The following is a 14,901-nucleotide window of genomic DNA, read 5'->3' on the forward strand; positions in this document are numbered from 1 at the left end:
TGTTTGTTAGTTCATTGGTTGTTTCCATCAACCTTTTCTAATGCGATACATCAGAATGAACATCAAATACATCGGTGGCTAACAGGTCAGCCTCTGAACACTCGGCTTGACGATCACGGTAACATTCTCTGAGGTTCTTGCCATAAGTGGGGGGAAATCAAAGTCCTTAAGGCAGCATTTCGGGCACATGCAGTCCTTGTGTACCACTCAAGGACGTCCTACCAGCAACACGGGCATTGTTGGCCGAGTTGAGTCACTGATCATTCCATCGCTGGCAAAACATGAGGAGCGTGGGTTTGCTAACGGCCATGCAATTATCCGGTATTCAGAGATCCCCAGACATGAGCAGGGGAAGATCTCCGATGTCTGGCATTGTAAGACTAATTGAATCACGGGTGTTGTCGTTGAGAATTTGCACCCTTGTAGTTTTTAATACTATCACTGGTGGGCACTAGTAAGTTTGATACCCGAGTGTGTTGCTCGTACCTGAGAGGGGGTTTCTACTCCTTGAAATTTGGAGCTGCGACTCTTGTCTGTCCTCCTCTCACCGAAATACTCCAGACTATCCTGGGGGGCAAAGAGGATGTTTAAATTCAGCGGATTCATTTTCACTAAATAGGAGCTTGTTCCAACACCTATCAAGCTTTACCTGGGCACTCTCAAACTGGTCACTGTCAATAAGCCAGGTGCACACCAAAGTACCTGTGCGACCTGTGACACAGAGCAGTCGCGTCACCAAACCCCAAAACACTTGTGTTAAAACATCTGTTACCACTTTAAACAACCAACATGCGTCTTTAGGTCAAATAACTGATTGAATCAAAAAGCAGAGGGATCACCTTTGCCTCCTTTACAGTGAATAGCGATGACATTTTGGGGGTCAGCGGACATCCACTCCCTCACACTTGCCGTGTATTTCAGCATGTCCCTGAAACACACACTCATTAAACGCTGACCGTGTAAGAGTACGCCGACTCAGCAACCTGCAGGGACGCACCAGTATCATAACTATGAGTCATGTCAACGTTGCTCACCCCAGAGACGGAACATTGTGGTCATCAATGAACACCCGCTCAACCCTGTAGTGGAAGAATTGTGGGTCGTAGCCTTTCTCACCTGCGAAGCAAAGATGGTGCCGTTTGTGTATTTTTTTTTTTCAGAAGAAAAGCCAGTGCATGTGACGAGAAGCAACGACTCACTGCAAAGGTTGTACACTTTATAGTGGCCTTCGTGTTTAGTGTCTAGGAACCTCGCCACTTCCTGCAGAGAGAGAGAGAGAGAGAGAGAGAGAGAGAGAGAGAGAGAGAGAAGGGGATATAATTACAGAAAACTGAGCATAATTGAATGCTTCAAGTGATTTGAATGTGTCAACTCTACCCTGATTGGATTCCTGTAGAAGGACTGCTTCCCAGATGAGGGGAAAGACATGGCGATGACACGGTCTAAACAAGTGAAGTCAATCGCAGTGTTACACTTACAGGAAGTGTATTTACAATTGACACCAGCATGCTCAAGAAAGGCTTGGATTTTTGGGTGTGGTCTGTTGTTGCTACCTGTGACATAAGTGAGGTCAAGATCAAAACCATCTTTCTGATAGCGCCTCTTGTTCTCAGACACCTGCGGGTGGAAAAAAAAATGACTCTGATGTATGAGACACCAACTCTAATTCTACACCGTTAACCTTCCAGGGGAAAGTTTCCTGAACGTACCATCCTCCTGGTGACCTTCTCCAGCTCTTTCTTCTGAGCAGCGAGTCTGAAAACCCTCACCAGGATTATTATTCTCAAGAAACGCAGGAATGTAACTGCCCTGGTGAAGAAAGAACGGAGACAAACATACTCACAAATCATACAACGCATATTAACATAATCTGCCTAATGGCCATACAGTTGCAGCGTCAGTCTAGGATTAGGATGATTATGACAATAACGATTAGTATTTTCAGGGAATATTTTGCAACGTTACGTCAGGCACCTCCATTCCCGACAGCCTCGAGCCGACAAACCCAGAATTTGCCTTTAAATTTCACTAATTTCTTACTGTATCCTAAAAGGCCCAAAATGTCAAATATTTGTTTTTTGATGCTTGAGGTTAAATAAGGCTGAATTTTTTCATTCCTTGTTTATGAGGAGAAGAAGAAGAATTTTCAAGTTCTAATTAGACAGTGTGTGATATCAAACACAATCATTTTTAGGATTATGACATCCAACACTCTTTAGATTTATAGTAAACAAAGTGATTCATCCCAAACCATCTCAAAAGAACCCACCGCCTGGGATCCAACAGACAGAGCGTGCGGAGGACTGGGGTACCTGGGGATGAGGCTGGCTCCCGACAGGTCACTGAAGGTGTAGATCATGGTGACCACCAGTGTGACAACCACAACACAGGCGTCGATGATGTTCAGCTTGGAACTGAAGTACACTTTAAACCTGGAAAGTGAGAGGTTTTTATTGCTATTTATTTAGCGACAGTGTGCTTGTATTCATTGAGCCTCCCAGCTTGATTCATGCACTCCACTTCCTGTCCAGCTTCCTCTTAACAGCTTCCTGTGTAACAGCTAATCAGGCTTTGTTTCTGCTGACTGTTTGCATCACTCCTTTAAAAACAACCCCCCCCCCCCCCCCCCCCCAAAAAAGCCTTGTTCTCACTTTCACATGCAAGCCGTTGGAACACCGATAACTGTGTGGCTTCTCGTGCTCACCCTTCAACGTAGACCCTCAGGAGAACATCCAGGAGGAAGAAGAAGGAGATGATAAGGGACACAGCTTCGAGAGTATTTCCCACCTCTCTGCTCTTAGCCGGCAGCGAAAGGTCAACAATGACCAGCACAAAGTCGACAAGGATCAGTATCACACCAAAGACACTGGAGGTAAACAAAAACACACACACACACACACAAAAACTTGACCTGAGCATCAGCAAACACGTCTGGTCTGAGCCATCATCCCGAGACATCGGAGACACTCACCGAAATCCAAAAGACATAACAAAAGGTGTGATCCTCTTCCGGATGTTGCTGCAAACAAGTAAGAAATGAAGTCATGCTGGTCAATAAATGCACATCTGTATTACTTGTTAACAATAAGACGCATGCTGTCCAACTTACTGATACACTGTGTCTGGTTCCACACTTTCATCCTTCCCATCATCAATCTCTACTTTAGCATCCTCCATTTTTGCAATGCATCTAACACACACACACGCGCACACACACGCACACGATGGAGGAAAAAAAAAAAAGAATGTCTGTGCAAAAACAAGGAGTTCAAAGATGAAACCATCCTACAAACAGAAAACATAAAGGTCTGTTACTCCTCACCCGTTCACACCTGAATCCGACCCTGGGTTGAAATGCACCGAGGACATGATATGCGTCTTCCTGCTACGTTCTCAAAGTGAGGTCTCTAGAAGGCAACAAGTGTGCACGGATTTAAAACTCCTCTGATTACCACGAGAGGTACGCTGACGTAGCAATTACGTAAATTCTTAACGTTAAAAAGAATGAGCAAGTTAAGACAGCGACACACGGGATTAACGAGGAGGGAGGCGAACGGCGACATTTAAAGTTAGCAACGCAAACTCTCCAACTTCAGCTCATGAAGGCTAAACCGACGTTTACGTCGTCTTCAAGGAATGGTTGTTGAAGTTAGCCGCTGCAAGCTAACTCGCACCGGCTGCTGCTTACCGTTAGGAGAGGCATTCGGGAAATTATACGGGAATCTTGTGACTTCTGCTTGTGATGACTAAAGGAAGACGGTTCAAAGGTTAACCGGGTGAACGCTTTTCTCTCCATCCACTTTCCTCATCGTTTCTGCTAACGTAGCGCTTTCACACTTCCTGAACTTTAGTTAAAGAAAAATCGCTTCCCCGTTATTCTTTTTTCTCTCCCTCTCTTCATCTCTAAAGCCGTGAGCTGTGTCTCTAAAGTGGGGCCCCGGCCCTCTCAGGCGCCCTCCTCCTTTTGCAACATCTGGTTGTGATTAGTACAGATGTCAGTTAAAGTGACATTGCTCCACATTCACAAAAGCGTGCAGTTCTGACCACATTTGCAATAACTGGTCCAAAATTCAAGTAGTTGTGTAGCACAAGACGCCACACTTTTTATTTTATTTTATAGTAACAATAACCACCATCATCATCATCATCATCATCATGTGTATTTCTACCCCTTTTCCTTTTACCAAGGTTCACATCAACCAGCCTGAAAGCATCAAAGTAGCCAAGAATTATATCAGAATTTGAAAACAGTCACAATGAATATCATCAAAATTTAAAACACACACACACACACACACACACACACACACACACACACACACAAAAGTATGGAAAGTTTTAAGAGGACAATGTGCTTGTGTGGTTTGGATAGATAGTTCCATAGATGATAAGAGGGGCCCATTGCTTGATTGGCCTCTAGGACCTCAAATCATCACCATATATTATTATTCAGCTCCACAAATGAGACACATCTCTTTTATTTGACTGAATCCTACTGCTTCTTATATTGTATTTTGATCTTCTAATTCAAATTTCCTCTCTTTTTTTTTTTCTAAAGCTCCATGTATGTTGACCCACTAAACCCAAATCAGCACCAGGTATACTAGACTGGATGACTCTGGCACACCTTTTTTTATTCAGTCTTAGTGTGTACTCTCTTTTGTATAAATATGATGAAGCTAATAGCTTCCATGTAATGTGACTGAGGGACTTCAATTAGATAGCAGATATTTTGAACTCGACTGGACAAATAATATACAACTCTTTTTTTTTTTATTCCATTTTTCTCCATATTTTATTTCATGCATCCCCATGTACATCAATGGGTTTTTGTTTGTTTGCTTATTTCTTTTTGAATAACTTACAAATGAATAAACAAATACCAAAGGCTATTGCTACCATAAACTGGAATGGATCACTGCTTAACAGGACGGTCGCCGTAAACAATAAATTGGTTAACATGCAGTTCTAAAATCTCGACGTTAGGGGTCGCTGTTTAACCAGCGGGTTAGGGTGTTTGCAGATTTGGTACTTGGGATGGTCATCCCATATTTTTCTCCTCTGTTAATTACTGCAGTGGTCTTTATTTGAGGGTGATGTCACAATCTCTCTCTGACTAATGACTGACTTTGCTCTTACAATTCTCACTTTGCTCTTGTTGGTTCTGTCTTCAAACTCTAATTTGCAGTTGCATACAAGGCCCATCTATTCATACGTACAAAAGGACTAATTGAAAATTTAAAAAAAGATATCAGATCTACACACAAATGTATTATTATTTTATTGGAATATTGACGCTACTGTTGCCTCTTTTTTTTTACTTCACACCTTTTCCATTTGCCACATAACCATTATATGACCCAAACATAATTTCCATATTTTTGTATTTATATAGTTTATTTAAAGAGGGTGCTACTTATATGATTTGAACATGTCTTATTACTAGTGTAAATATTGTGAAATTTTAAAAACTACTCCTTACACAAGTATCTCTGGTATTTAGGAAGGAGTCTTTTGCTGTGCATCTGTCTTTTAAGGAAATTTTCAGCACTGGGATCTGTTGCTCTCCCAGATGTTGCAATAACCGATGGACGAGGGAAAAGACAGACTACTGGCTTGAAGTCAATGTTTGGCATGGTTGGCCAGCTGGTTTCTCTCTGATGTGGACCAGGGAGAACCAACCCAACCCCACCTATAAATAAAACTGACACATTTCTGAGGAAGAGAACACTGCACCTGGAGTAAACGAGAGGAGAATGAAGGTAGAGACTTGTACGTGTTGGTTAACGTGTCTGTATCTTGTTCTAACTGTGTATTTGGTCTTTTCAGAGCAGCACTGCAAAAAGGAATTTCTTTCTGGAAGGCATGCTTGTGTTAATGTTGTTGGGTCTGGCGTTCCCAACGGCGTCATCGGCACATTTCTCAGTAGGTTATCCTCTCTGTGAACGGATGTATTCCTCTTTGTGTTTGCACTGTGCCTTAAGGAGGCAGGTGGTTGTATTTACAACTTCATAAATAAAACAGACACCAACAGAAGCCACCCAAGACTTCCTCTCCTTGTATAATTGTTATTCAGAGAAAAAAAAGGCATCAATTTCATCAGTTTTTCCTCATTTAAGGCAGCAGATGTGTGTGGGCCAGATGTTGCAGCTCTCAAGCACAGCATAAGGAGACTGGAAAACCAACTCTTCATTGGGGCTTGGCAGGTGGAGCACTTACAGAGGCACAAATACTTCCGCCCAATTCAACATGCACAGACAACCACACACCCCGATCAGGGCCGAGATGCTGATGTAAAAAACAACAGCAACGGGACACTGGACACAAGGAACCCACTTCCACCGGCAGGAAGTTTAATTGTCTATGACAAAGGTAAGAAAAGATCTCTGTTTAGTATGTGCAATGTAAGAAAAACAGAAAAAAACAAAACTAAATTATAAGTCTGATATGCAATGTGAAGTTTTTCACTGTTGTCTTTTTAGATTGTTCTGAACTCTATGACAGACTGAGACCATCAAGTGGTTTCTACCGCATCCGACCCAAGTTACATAAAGAGCCGATTTTGGTCTACTGTGATATGGAGGATGGAGGAGGATGGACGGTGTTTCAGAGACGTCGGCATGGAAAGGTGGACTTCGACAGGTATTTGAAGGGAGAAAAAGTGACCTATTATTAGAGTGTAGGTGCTGACACTGTTTATGCAGGTGATTCGTGTAAGGTGAGAAATAACAGTTACAAATTACATGATCCTGAAAAGAAAAATAATATTAATTAGTAGGAGTTTTTTTTTAAATCTGCATGTAGACTGTGTCATTGATTTGGGCTGAGATCTGTGTATTTGCATTGTGTATTCTCGCAATATTTATTTGAGGGAAAAAATTGTCTTATTCGTCCGATTACAGAGACTGGGTGGACTACAGAGATGGTTTTGGTGACCTCAAACTGTGGAATGATGAGTTTTGGTTGGGGAATGAGCACATTTATTCTCTACTCTCTGAAGGTCAGCAATTCATGAAAATATCCAAATACCTAAGAATAATGCATCCTAAATAAAATGGATAATATGTATTTTTTTTTGTTTTACATCAAGTATTATATTTTAATGACACTGATTTTTATTTCTGTCTGTGTCCCAAAGGTAAGAATCTGGTAAAGATAGAGCTCATGGACTGGGATGGAAACAGAACTTATGCATTTTATGAGAACTTCCGGATTACTGATGAGGCCGTATGTAAGACAGTTTTGCAGAACACTTCCTTGTTCTCAGACGTAACCGTGCCAACAAACATTCATTTGTCCAAACTCCAGGATAAGTATCGGCTCCAGTATGGGCTGTACAGTGGGCCAGCTGGGGATGCTCTGACAGGTGGTGGAGGGATGGTGGAGCAGTGGTCTGGCTGCCTCAGTGGCATGCAGTTCAGCACCAGGGATCAGGTTAGCCATCTGGAGCCTCTTAGCATTGTACAGTTATTAAAATGACTTGAATTACACTGTTGAAAATGTTGATGATGATGATGATGATGATGATGATGATGATGATGATGGTGGTGGTGGTGGTAATTGACAGGACAATGACCGCTACCTTCAGGGCAGCTGTGCCCAGGAGAATAAAGCAGGTTGGTGGTACAACAGGTGAGACAAAACACAAATGGTCGTTTTGTGATAGGAATGGTTGCTCTTTTTCTAGAAGCATGTTTATTCTACAACATTGAACATTTGTATAATTAAAGGTAAAAAATGCCACACAGTTGAAACTGAATGGAAATTCTGTCTCTTCAGATGTCATGCAGCCAACCTGAATGGGAAGTTCTACCGCAGAGGGAGGTACAAGGGTCAGTATGACAACGGTGTGGTGTGGGGGACCTGGAAAGGTCTTTGGTATTCCCTTAGACACACCACCATGAAATTTCGGCCGTTGTTTTTCTTGGACACTGTAGGTAGTGGGGCTGGGGAAGTGTGATATGGAGGGAGAAGACAGATTATGTCACATTTAATTTTTTTTTGTACTTTTCTTGCTTCCTTATTAATTGAAGCTGGTTTTAAGACAAGAAACTCCTGTTTTTCAGGATTCAATCATGTACTATCTGTGACATTACTCAAAAAATAAAACAAGCTGCATCTCAGCCACAATGTCTCATTTATGTTCACATTTGACTGTTTTTGAACAACTTTTGCTCTGGAACCCTTTTCCACCCCCCCCCCCCCAAAAAAAAAACCAAACCAAAAAAAACCAACTGTATTACTTAGACGACACAAAAGCTAAAGAGAGGCTTGTGTCTTCATAACACATTGGAATTCCTGGAAACCATGTCACTAGGACTGGTTCTCCCTGCAGCACAGTATTATACAGTGTGAGCTACATGAAGAACCAAGACTAACCTGTTTTCTGTATTAGCTTAGCATCATCCATAGGGCCAGTAGTTAGCAACACATACAAAGGTACAGTAAGTAGTAGACCATGGGAAAGCGTTACTTCACCCACAAATTGTAGCTTTCCATGTACACAAATATAGGTGCCTTAAGCTTGTGAAGCTGTTTTTTTGTCCCCACTTTACTTCTTTGCGACTCCAGAACGCAGAAAGAACCAGACACGAACATTTAGCTTGAAGCTAAGGGTGCCTGCGGCCACCAACTATTAGACAGCCGTTTGTGAAAACTTGACAATACCATTTTTTGGGGGGTGAAGAATCGCTTTTGACACTTCACCAGAAGTAGAATTTTCCCATGAAATTTGTGATTTATACAATATGTTCAGTTATACTGCAATCTAAACTTTTAAAAACAATTACAGTGAAATAATAAAACAAAAATGTTATCATCCCATAGATGAGCAAAGTCCCTAAATATCTAACACAATTCAATCTTCACGCGTCTGTGTTAAAACAAGACTTTCTTGGACAATATGTGGCAGTATTACATATCAATGCATGCTTGTGTGCGACTACAAACCTGTGCGATCTAGTCCTCCTCGCCTGTAAAGGCTAAGGGAAGGTCTAGGTCCAACATTCGCTGCTCGGCTTCACTCAGCCTGTAAGAAGAGCCATCGCTGCTGCCGTAGCCTCCAGACATCGGCAGAGAGTGGCACCGACCTTTCCTCTGCTCTGAGGACGATACACTGAAGGTGGAGCTGCGCTGGCGCCCTTTGACCCCAGAGCATGACTGAGCCTCCTTTAATTTCCGAGCCAGGATGTTTCTCTGGATCGGTGATGGGCCACGGCGATTCCAGTTCTGTTCAGCTCGCTCTGCCCGATCCACAAACAGCTGGTTCATTCCATGAGAATTCAAAGGCCCTGCAGCTGGACCTCCAATCCCTGAGATGCCCTCGCCACCACCTGTCCCTCCACTCCCTCCCCTTTCCCCAAAGCCTCTGAGGTCCCCTTTAGAATGTTTCTCAGATGGTAAAATAAAGTTTGTGTTTGTCCCCATGTGTCTGAGTTCACTGCTCTGGGAAGAAGCAGCTGCTTCTATTTGGAGCTTCCTCTGGTCATTTCTCTGGGGTCTGAATTTAGTCCATTCAGAGGCCCCGTGCTCTGGAATGGGGTAATGGAAATATGGCCTTCCTCCTTTGCTCCAACAGCTTCCTTCAGGAAGCGTCCGAGATCCCACCTAGAAAAGAAAATCTTTGTCAATCTTCACAAAACATGTGACCTAGAATGTAATAGAAAACCACAATTAAAGTTCACCTGTGTCATGCTCCTTTCTCTGAACTGTCTGGAGAGTGCCGAGGATGGAAGTTGGGGTTTAGTATCATTAAAACTGGATGTCCGGCGGAAATTGGGATTTTTATATGAGTTTCCCACTCCTGCATCTCCCCCTACTCCTCCTGCTCTGAGACCTGCTAATCCACTTTTCTCCACCATTTCCACCCAGTCAGCGGTGCGGTCACGCCATCTTGAGCTACCCCCACTTGCATGACCAGATATGGGAGGACCTAAGACCATCTCCACTCTGGGACTAAGTCTGTCTGGTTTAGGAGCTGTAACATGAAAATGGCTGTGGTTGTCCTGGGGGCCCATAGGAGGTGCGGAAGGAGCAGTTGGTGAAGGAATGTTGGAACTGGTGGGTGATGTGGATGTCTCCTGCAAGGTGTCGTGGACTGGGCTTGAAGAGACGTGATACAGCTGTGTCGCCTCCTTCAGTCCCTTCTTCTTCATTTCTTTTAACTGCTGCTGAGCTAAGCGGTACCTGGGGAGACACATTGATGTTTCTGTCAATAAAACAGGTTTAACAGTAATGTCTGATTAAATACTGTTTCACACTTACCCAAATATGGGGGGCACCATCTTCTGACCAGTGGGAGACAATCTTTCTGGGTCTTGGGAGACTGGTATCACCAGGGTCTGAGGGAGAGGCTGGCCGCCTGGAGACGGCCTGTCAAACTGGGCTGCACCCATGCCTGCTGGTGGACCACGGCTGTCAGAGACACTCGGTCTTTGAAGGCTGTGCCCACAGATGGAGGCCTCATCAGAGAGTTTGCGTCCCCCAGGGGAATGCATGGAGCCTCTACGGACAGAGCTGCACTGAGGGGTCTGGCAAAACTTTCTCCAAACAGTTATCACAATAGTTGCCAGGATCACAGCGAGGCAAAGCAATATACCAACCACCACCACCATGTTACCACCTAGGGGTGCGAGCCCAACAGATTCAGGAGGAAGGGACGTTGAAGCAGTTGGAAAAACTGGGGAAGAGAGAGAAGCAACAGAATTAAGAATTGATATTTTGTCCTGCTGGTATTTCTTGGAATTGTATTTTCTATACAAGCAAGGTGAGAAAATACAAGAGGAAGTGCAACTCTGGGGGAAGAGACTGACCAACACAAGCCTCCAGTGAGCAGAGGGACTGTTCCTTCACCATGCCCATGCACTGCACTCCTCCCACACTAGAGGGCAGCAAACACTCCCGTACACGTTCCCTTACACCCTCTCCACAAGTCACACTGCACATACTCCACTGCTGCCAGGGGCCCCAAGACTCTGGATAAAAGACACAAACCAACAAAACGTGGTTAAATAATAGATGAAGAAGTACATTTGTGTTTATGTTTCTATCTCCTGTGTTTTCATTTTCCATATTTAAAAAAGGGTGAGATTTTTCAATATCAACTGAATACATAACAAATTGGAAGTATTTTCGCATATTTATGTATACTAACATACCAGGTATGACTAGATAAAACTAATACATCATAATACAATAGCCCTGTATCAAAACCTCCACCCCTCTTTTTTACAGAATGTGTTACAACATTGACAATCTGGTTGAAATCTCACCTGCTGTCCTGTGAACCACCAAACATGTCTGTGCTGGACTCGGGGAGCGACTGAAGTTGAACACAAAGCGGAAGCAATACTTATTTCTTCCTGGGTCAAACACGGAACAGTTAAACTCAGTCTCATTCTCTCCCTGAGTCAGCCAGTTAAAGGCCAATGGAGGAGAAGACGGTTCCTCTGGTCCCATCAACGCTGTTCCTCCTGCTCCCATCCCAGGGGAAACCCCTCCTCCAACACTTGCATCTTTATAAAGCAGTACTTTCCCACTAATGTGAGCACAAGGTGGCGTTATCAGCTTAACAATCATAGTGCCCTCACAGCCACTCTTGTACGCGTTAGCATTTTCCACTAGCAGTTTATAAGAGAAGATACGAGACAGGTAAAGAGGCCCAGAGCTCTTCACTTCCTGTGCTGTATGAGGAGACCGTAGAGCCACTTTGATAAAGTCTTTCTCCATGAAAGGGAAAGCACAGGACAGCTTGATGGTCTGAGAACGGAGAGGTTTGATTGGATGTCGAGTGCGGGCTTGGACCTTATCGATACTGTTTCGTCCAATCTGGTTGAACTCCATGTAGCTAACTTCTAGGAAGAGAGCAGAGTCCAGGATGCTGGAACAAGCCTGGAAGTGTTCACTGGTGGATATCCCAAGCTAGAGAGAAACAGGGGAGAAGATATTAGGGACATTTTGGAATTAGCTGTACTCTGTAAACCAACTTAGGTTTAAAAAATTTTTTTTTGTCTTACCTGAAAAGATCCAGAGTGGTTTCCAGCCCTCTCTACAGCAATGTGAAAGGTGGGCCACTGCACCTGCAGTTCTGAACTCCACCACCAGGTGGTGCTCTCCATGCTGTCGCTCATTGAGCCATTTCTACTGGAAACTGTGGTGGTGCTGGTCTGCCCCAGCAGGAACCGGAAGGTTCCTGCATATAGGAAGCACGAACAGTTGAACTCCACCCGACCAGCAGATTGATTGTTAGGGAGAGTCCTGGTTATGAGGGTGGTGTTGGTTTCCATGTTGATCAAAGAAAGGCTCATTTTGCGGATGGCGCTGCTGTTGCATTTTGTGCTGAAGTCCACAAACACACTGGCGTTACTCAGGGCAACATGGAAGGAGGGCCAGATGCTGAGCCTCGCCAAAGCTACAAGATGGGATGCAGAGAAGTGAGAAGTCATGCACCACAACACATTCCAGATATGTCCACAACAAAAATTCTCACTCTGATTCCATCATGGATGCACAGGTTTATCAACTATATATCAGTATGGCCCAATAGTCACTTTGTTGAACTCCAAATTGGAGGACATTCACTGATGGCAATGGTTGATGTTTACGTGCTCACTCACAGATTGTGGAATAAAGGGCTGAAATATATCCTGTTAGTTAGATGGAGATTTCTCTGTTTGTGTTGCATAAAAAAGGTGACTAATTGACAACAAAAACAAAACACACAAACCTTAATGCTTGATGCGCCGCAGCCACTCAGAGTGCTTCTGCCAAGGGCCAAGTGTGCAACAGTGCATCTTTAGATTCTCTCACCCAGACAAGTGCAGTTTAAATATTATTTTTATGGAAGCCTCTTTGGAGAGACACAATCATCTCAAAATTATTTTGTGAAAATTTAGACAGAAATGGAACTTGACTGCAATGTTTTTTTTCGACAACTCTGTCTTTTCGTCCATTATGTTCATCAATACAAATAAGTCACATCAAACGCAGCTCAGTTTTCACCTCTGACCCTCCAGAAATATAATTGAAGCACAATGTTGCAGCTGGGTAGCCTGTTATTTTAAGAGCTACAGTATTTTGCTGTCTAAATCCCCCTGTGTGTGGAGAGGAAGAGGCTGACCGTCCCTCCTTACCCCCTCCACTTCTTTTCCTTTAGCCCCGCTTCCCTCGTTCCTATAAACCAGGGTGTAAGATTCCCTCCGAAACTTTAACGATCAATGGAAGAACTCTGTGTTCCGCCTGATTTCAATTTTGGACAACACACCAAATCATTGAAAAAAAAAGAAAAGAATCTATACAACCTCCATTTTTTAGGGTTATTTATAAAAAACAGCACAGGTTTTCAATTCTTAGGTATAAATTGGTTTATTCTCAGTGAGCTCCTCAAGTGTCAACTAGATCAACTCCAATGTATTTTTGACATCATAAATCCAGATTGAAGTAGCCTACACACTTTTACCTCAGATTTACTTTGAGAAGAGAGATTTCGTGACACTCACCGTATCCCGTGAGCGCCAGCAGGAAGGTCAGCAGTGAGACAGCTTGTGGCATTCCGATGTCCTTGCCCCTGTCCTCTCCTTATCCACCATCCCCGACCTCTACCAAGTCAGAAGATTAACAGAAAGAATTCAAAAGAAAACAGCACATAACAACCACTAGCGTTTTTAGAAGAAGAAAATGTGGCGGGAGCAGCACATTCATCAGAGGCATGAATAACAGGAAAAGCCAGAGCGTGAAGCCGTGACCATGAGTTTTCTGGATTTACGGTGAACTCTTCCTCTTCCGTCCATCTTCACAATGGGTCTGGAGAGCAGCAGCAACTACACATACGCAAGTGTTCCCACAGTGTGTAGCTCTCTACTGAATGTTCATATTTCCTGAGCTACTCTATTGTTCCTTTGCAAACACTTTCTGACAGAAACAAACCAGGAATCACATGCATGAATTGTGATTCTGATGGAAACTCAAGGTTTTGTGGAGATCTATGATTTTTTTTTTTTTTTTACCTGTTAAAAGGTTTTCTTGGGATTTTTTTATTTTTTAATAATCACCCTGATGAGATTTTAAAAACAGAGGTTGTATACATTGTGGGCCGATTGTAAAGCAGCTGAAGGCAAATTCGGTTTAGTATTGCTATTATTCTGAATAGAATGAAATGATCGATTGATTGAATGAATCAAAACCAGTATAATTTTGTTTGTAACAATCAAATTGAACTAGAACAAATGAAAACCTCTTTGCCCAATCACATAAAGCTTTAGTTTACCTAGAAAAACAATTCTCTTCAAAATAAAATGTTCATAATGTTTCACGTTATTATCAATAATTCATACAAAAACAGTTTCATATTTGTTGACCTTTGTCCTGAAGGGCATTTATTGATTAGCCCAAAACTGTATCAACATAAACTCTTCAGGTAAATTTAGCTCGGCAGCCATAGAGACCAAAAGTTAACAGAAACCTGTACATAGTGTCGTAAAATATAGCCGCTGTACTCACACTTCAGCGGGCCATTATTCCACTTTTCGACAAACACGTACCCTCTCAAGCCTCGTCATGGTGAGAAACAGCTCATAAATGTCACCGACGGTCCTGAGACGTCACCGAACGTGTGGGTATCCGGGAGCGCGCGCCGATAGCGTTAAGCGCGTGCGAGAGGACGCGCGTTCACCTCGTTCGCGGTCAACAGTGACAGGCGACATTCATTATTAGTGTTGGTTATGATGCCTTTAGTTTTTTAGTGAATGATCCGGGACACACCGACACACGTGTAGTGATTATGCTAACAACAATAATCATAATCACAACTAAAATCATATATTTTTGTCTCTATTGAATAGGAATATTGAAACTTTCTGTCCTGGTATGCTGAGAGTAGCTGGAGAGACACTTCCTCCATCCCAC

General features: G+C 43.1%; 3 protein-coding genes across 6 annotated transcripts in view; 1 reads left to right on the forward strand and 2 right to left on the reverse strand.

Moving 5' to 3' along the window:
- Window positions 1–3,977, reverse strand: part of tpte (transmembrane phosphatase with tensin homology) — a 5,733-nt gene extending 1,756 nt beyond the window's left edge. The window contains exons 1-14 of the mRNA XM_086179015.1: window positions 3,689–3,977; window positions 3,323–3,407; window positions 3,110–3,190; window positions 2,972–3,019; window positions 2,705–2,866; window positions 2,313–2,432; window positions 1,710–1,809; window positions 1,554–1,617; window positions 1,378–1,442; window positions 1,200–1,260; window positions 1,035–1,116; window positions 840–928; window positions 650–711; window positions 487–567 (exon numbers count right to left, since the gene is read on the reverse strand). Coding sequence (XP_086035141.1) covers window positions 487–567; window positions 650–711; window positions 840–928; window positions 1,035–1,116; window positions 1,200–1,260; window positions 1,378–1,442; window positions 1,554–1,617; window positions 1,710–1,809; window positions 2,313–2,432; window positions 2,705–2,866; window positions 2,972–3,019; window positions 3,110–3,190; window positions 3,323–3,369 — 1,062 coding nt within the window. The 5' untranslated portion in view covers window positions 3,370–3,407; window positions 3,689–3,977. The remainder of the gene's footprint in view (window positions 1–486; window positions 568–649; window positions 712–839; window positions 929–1,034; window positions 1,117–1,199; window positions 1,261–1,377; window positions 1,443–1,553; window positions 1,618–1,709; window positions 1,810–2,312; window positions 2,433–2,704; window positions 2,867–2,971; window positions 3,020–3,109; window positions 3,191–3,322; window positions 3,408–3,688) is intronic.
- fgl1b (fibrinogen like 1B) lies at window positions 3,367–8,110 on the forward strand. Of its 2 annotated transcripts, none has more exons than XM_086179019.1 (10): window positions 3,367–3,460; window positions 5,573–5,762; window positions 5,830–5,925; window positions 6,120–6,372; window positions 6,483–6,642; window positions 6,903–7,000; window positions 7,139–7,227; window positions 7,309–7,434; window positions 7,568–7,632; window positions 7,780–8,110. In XM_086179019.1, exons 2-10 carry the CDS (start codon window positions 5,757–5,759, stop codon window positions 7,958–7,960), a joined length of 1,074 nt encoding a protein of 357 aa, XP_086035145.1. In that variant the 5' UTR covers window positions 3,367–3,460; window positions 5,573–5,756; the 3' UTR covers window positions 7,961–8,110. The 2 variants fall into 2 exon arrangements, with proteins under 2 accessions (XP_086035145.1, XP_086035146.1); XM_086179020.1 differs by lacking the exon at window positions 3,367–3,460 and adding an exon at window positions 3,509–3,568.
- thsd1 (thrombospondin, type I, domain containing 1) lies at window positions 6,068–14,756 on the reverse strand. 3 transcript variants are annotated; one of them, XM_086179013.1, is made up of 9 exons: window positions 14,497–14,756; window positions 13,497–13,595; window positions 12,015–12,409; window positions 11,271–11,919; window positions 10,812–10,973; window positions 10,264–10,678; window positions 9,684–10,185; window positions 8,950–9,606; window positions 6,068–7,946 (listed from the first exon to the last, which is right to left on the reverse strand). In XM_086179013.1, exons 2-8 carry the CDS (start codon window positions 13,546–13,548, stop codon window positions 8,959–8,961), a joined length of 2,823 nt encoding a protein of 940 aa, XP_086035139.1. In that variant the 5' UTR covers window positions 13,549–13,595; window positions 14,497–14,756; the 3' UTR covers window positions 6,068–7,946; window positions 8,950–8,958. The 3 variants fall into 3 exon arrangements, with proteins under 3 accessions (XP_086035139.1, XP_086035138.1, XP_086035137.1); XM_086179012.1 differs by lacking the exon at window positions 6,068–7,946 and having other exon boundaries at window positions 8,294–9,606; window positions 14,538–14,756; XM_086179011.1 differs by lacking the exon at window positions 6,068–7,946 and having other exon boundaries at window positions 8,294–9,606.
- Window positions 14,757–14,901: the final 145 nt, after the last annotated feature.

Source organism: Aulostomus chinensis, chromosome 15 (assembly GCF_037954235.1).
Source record: "Aulostomus chinensis isolate RoL2024-O1b breed Wild chromosome 15, RoL_Achi_v1.0, whole genome shotgun sequence".
Taxonomy (NCBI): Eukaryota; Metazoa; Chordata; class Actinopteri; order Syngnathiformes; family Aulostomidae; genus Aulostomus; species Aulostomus chinensis.

Coding starts and splice junctions, on each gene's coding strand:
- fgl1b (XM_086179019.1), top strand. Junction 7,228..7,308: donor TCCGGATTACTGATGAGGCC/GTATGTAAGACA, acceptor TCCAAACTCCAG/GATAAGTATCGGCTCCAGTA. Junction 7,633..7,779: donor GCAGGTTGGTGGTACAACAG/GTGAGACAAAAC, acceptor CTGTCTCTTCAG/ATGTCATGCAGCCAACCTGA.
- thsd1 (XM_086179013.1), bottom strand. CDS start 13,548: ATGCCACAAGCTGTCTCACTGCTGACCTTCCTGCTGGCGCTCACGGGA. Junction 12,410..13,496: donor GCTGGCGCTCACGGGATACG/GTGAGTGTCACG, acceptor CCCATCTTGTAG/CTTTGGCGAGGCTCAGCATC. Junction 10,974..11,270: donor GGTGGTTCACAGGACAGCAG/GTGAGATTTCAA, acceptor TCTTTTATCCAG/AGTCTTGGGGCCCCTGGCAG.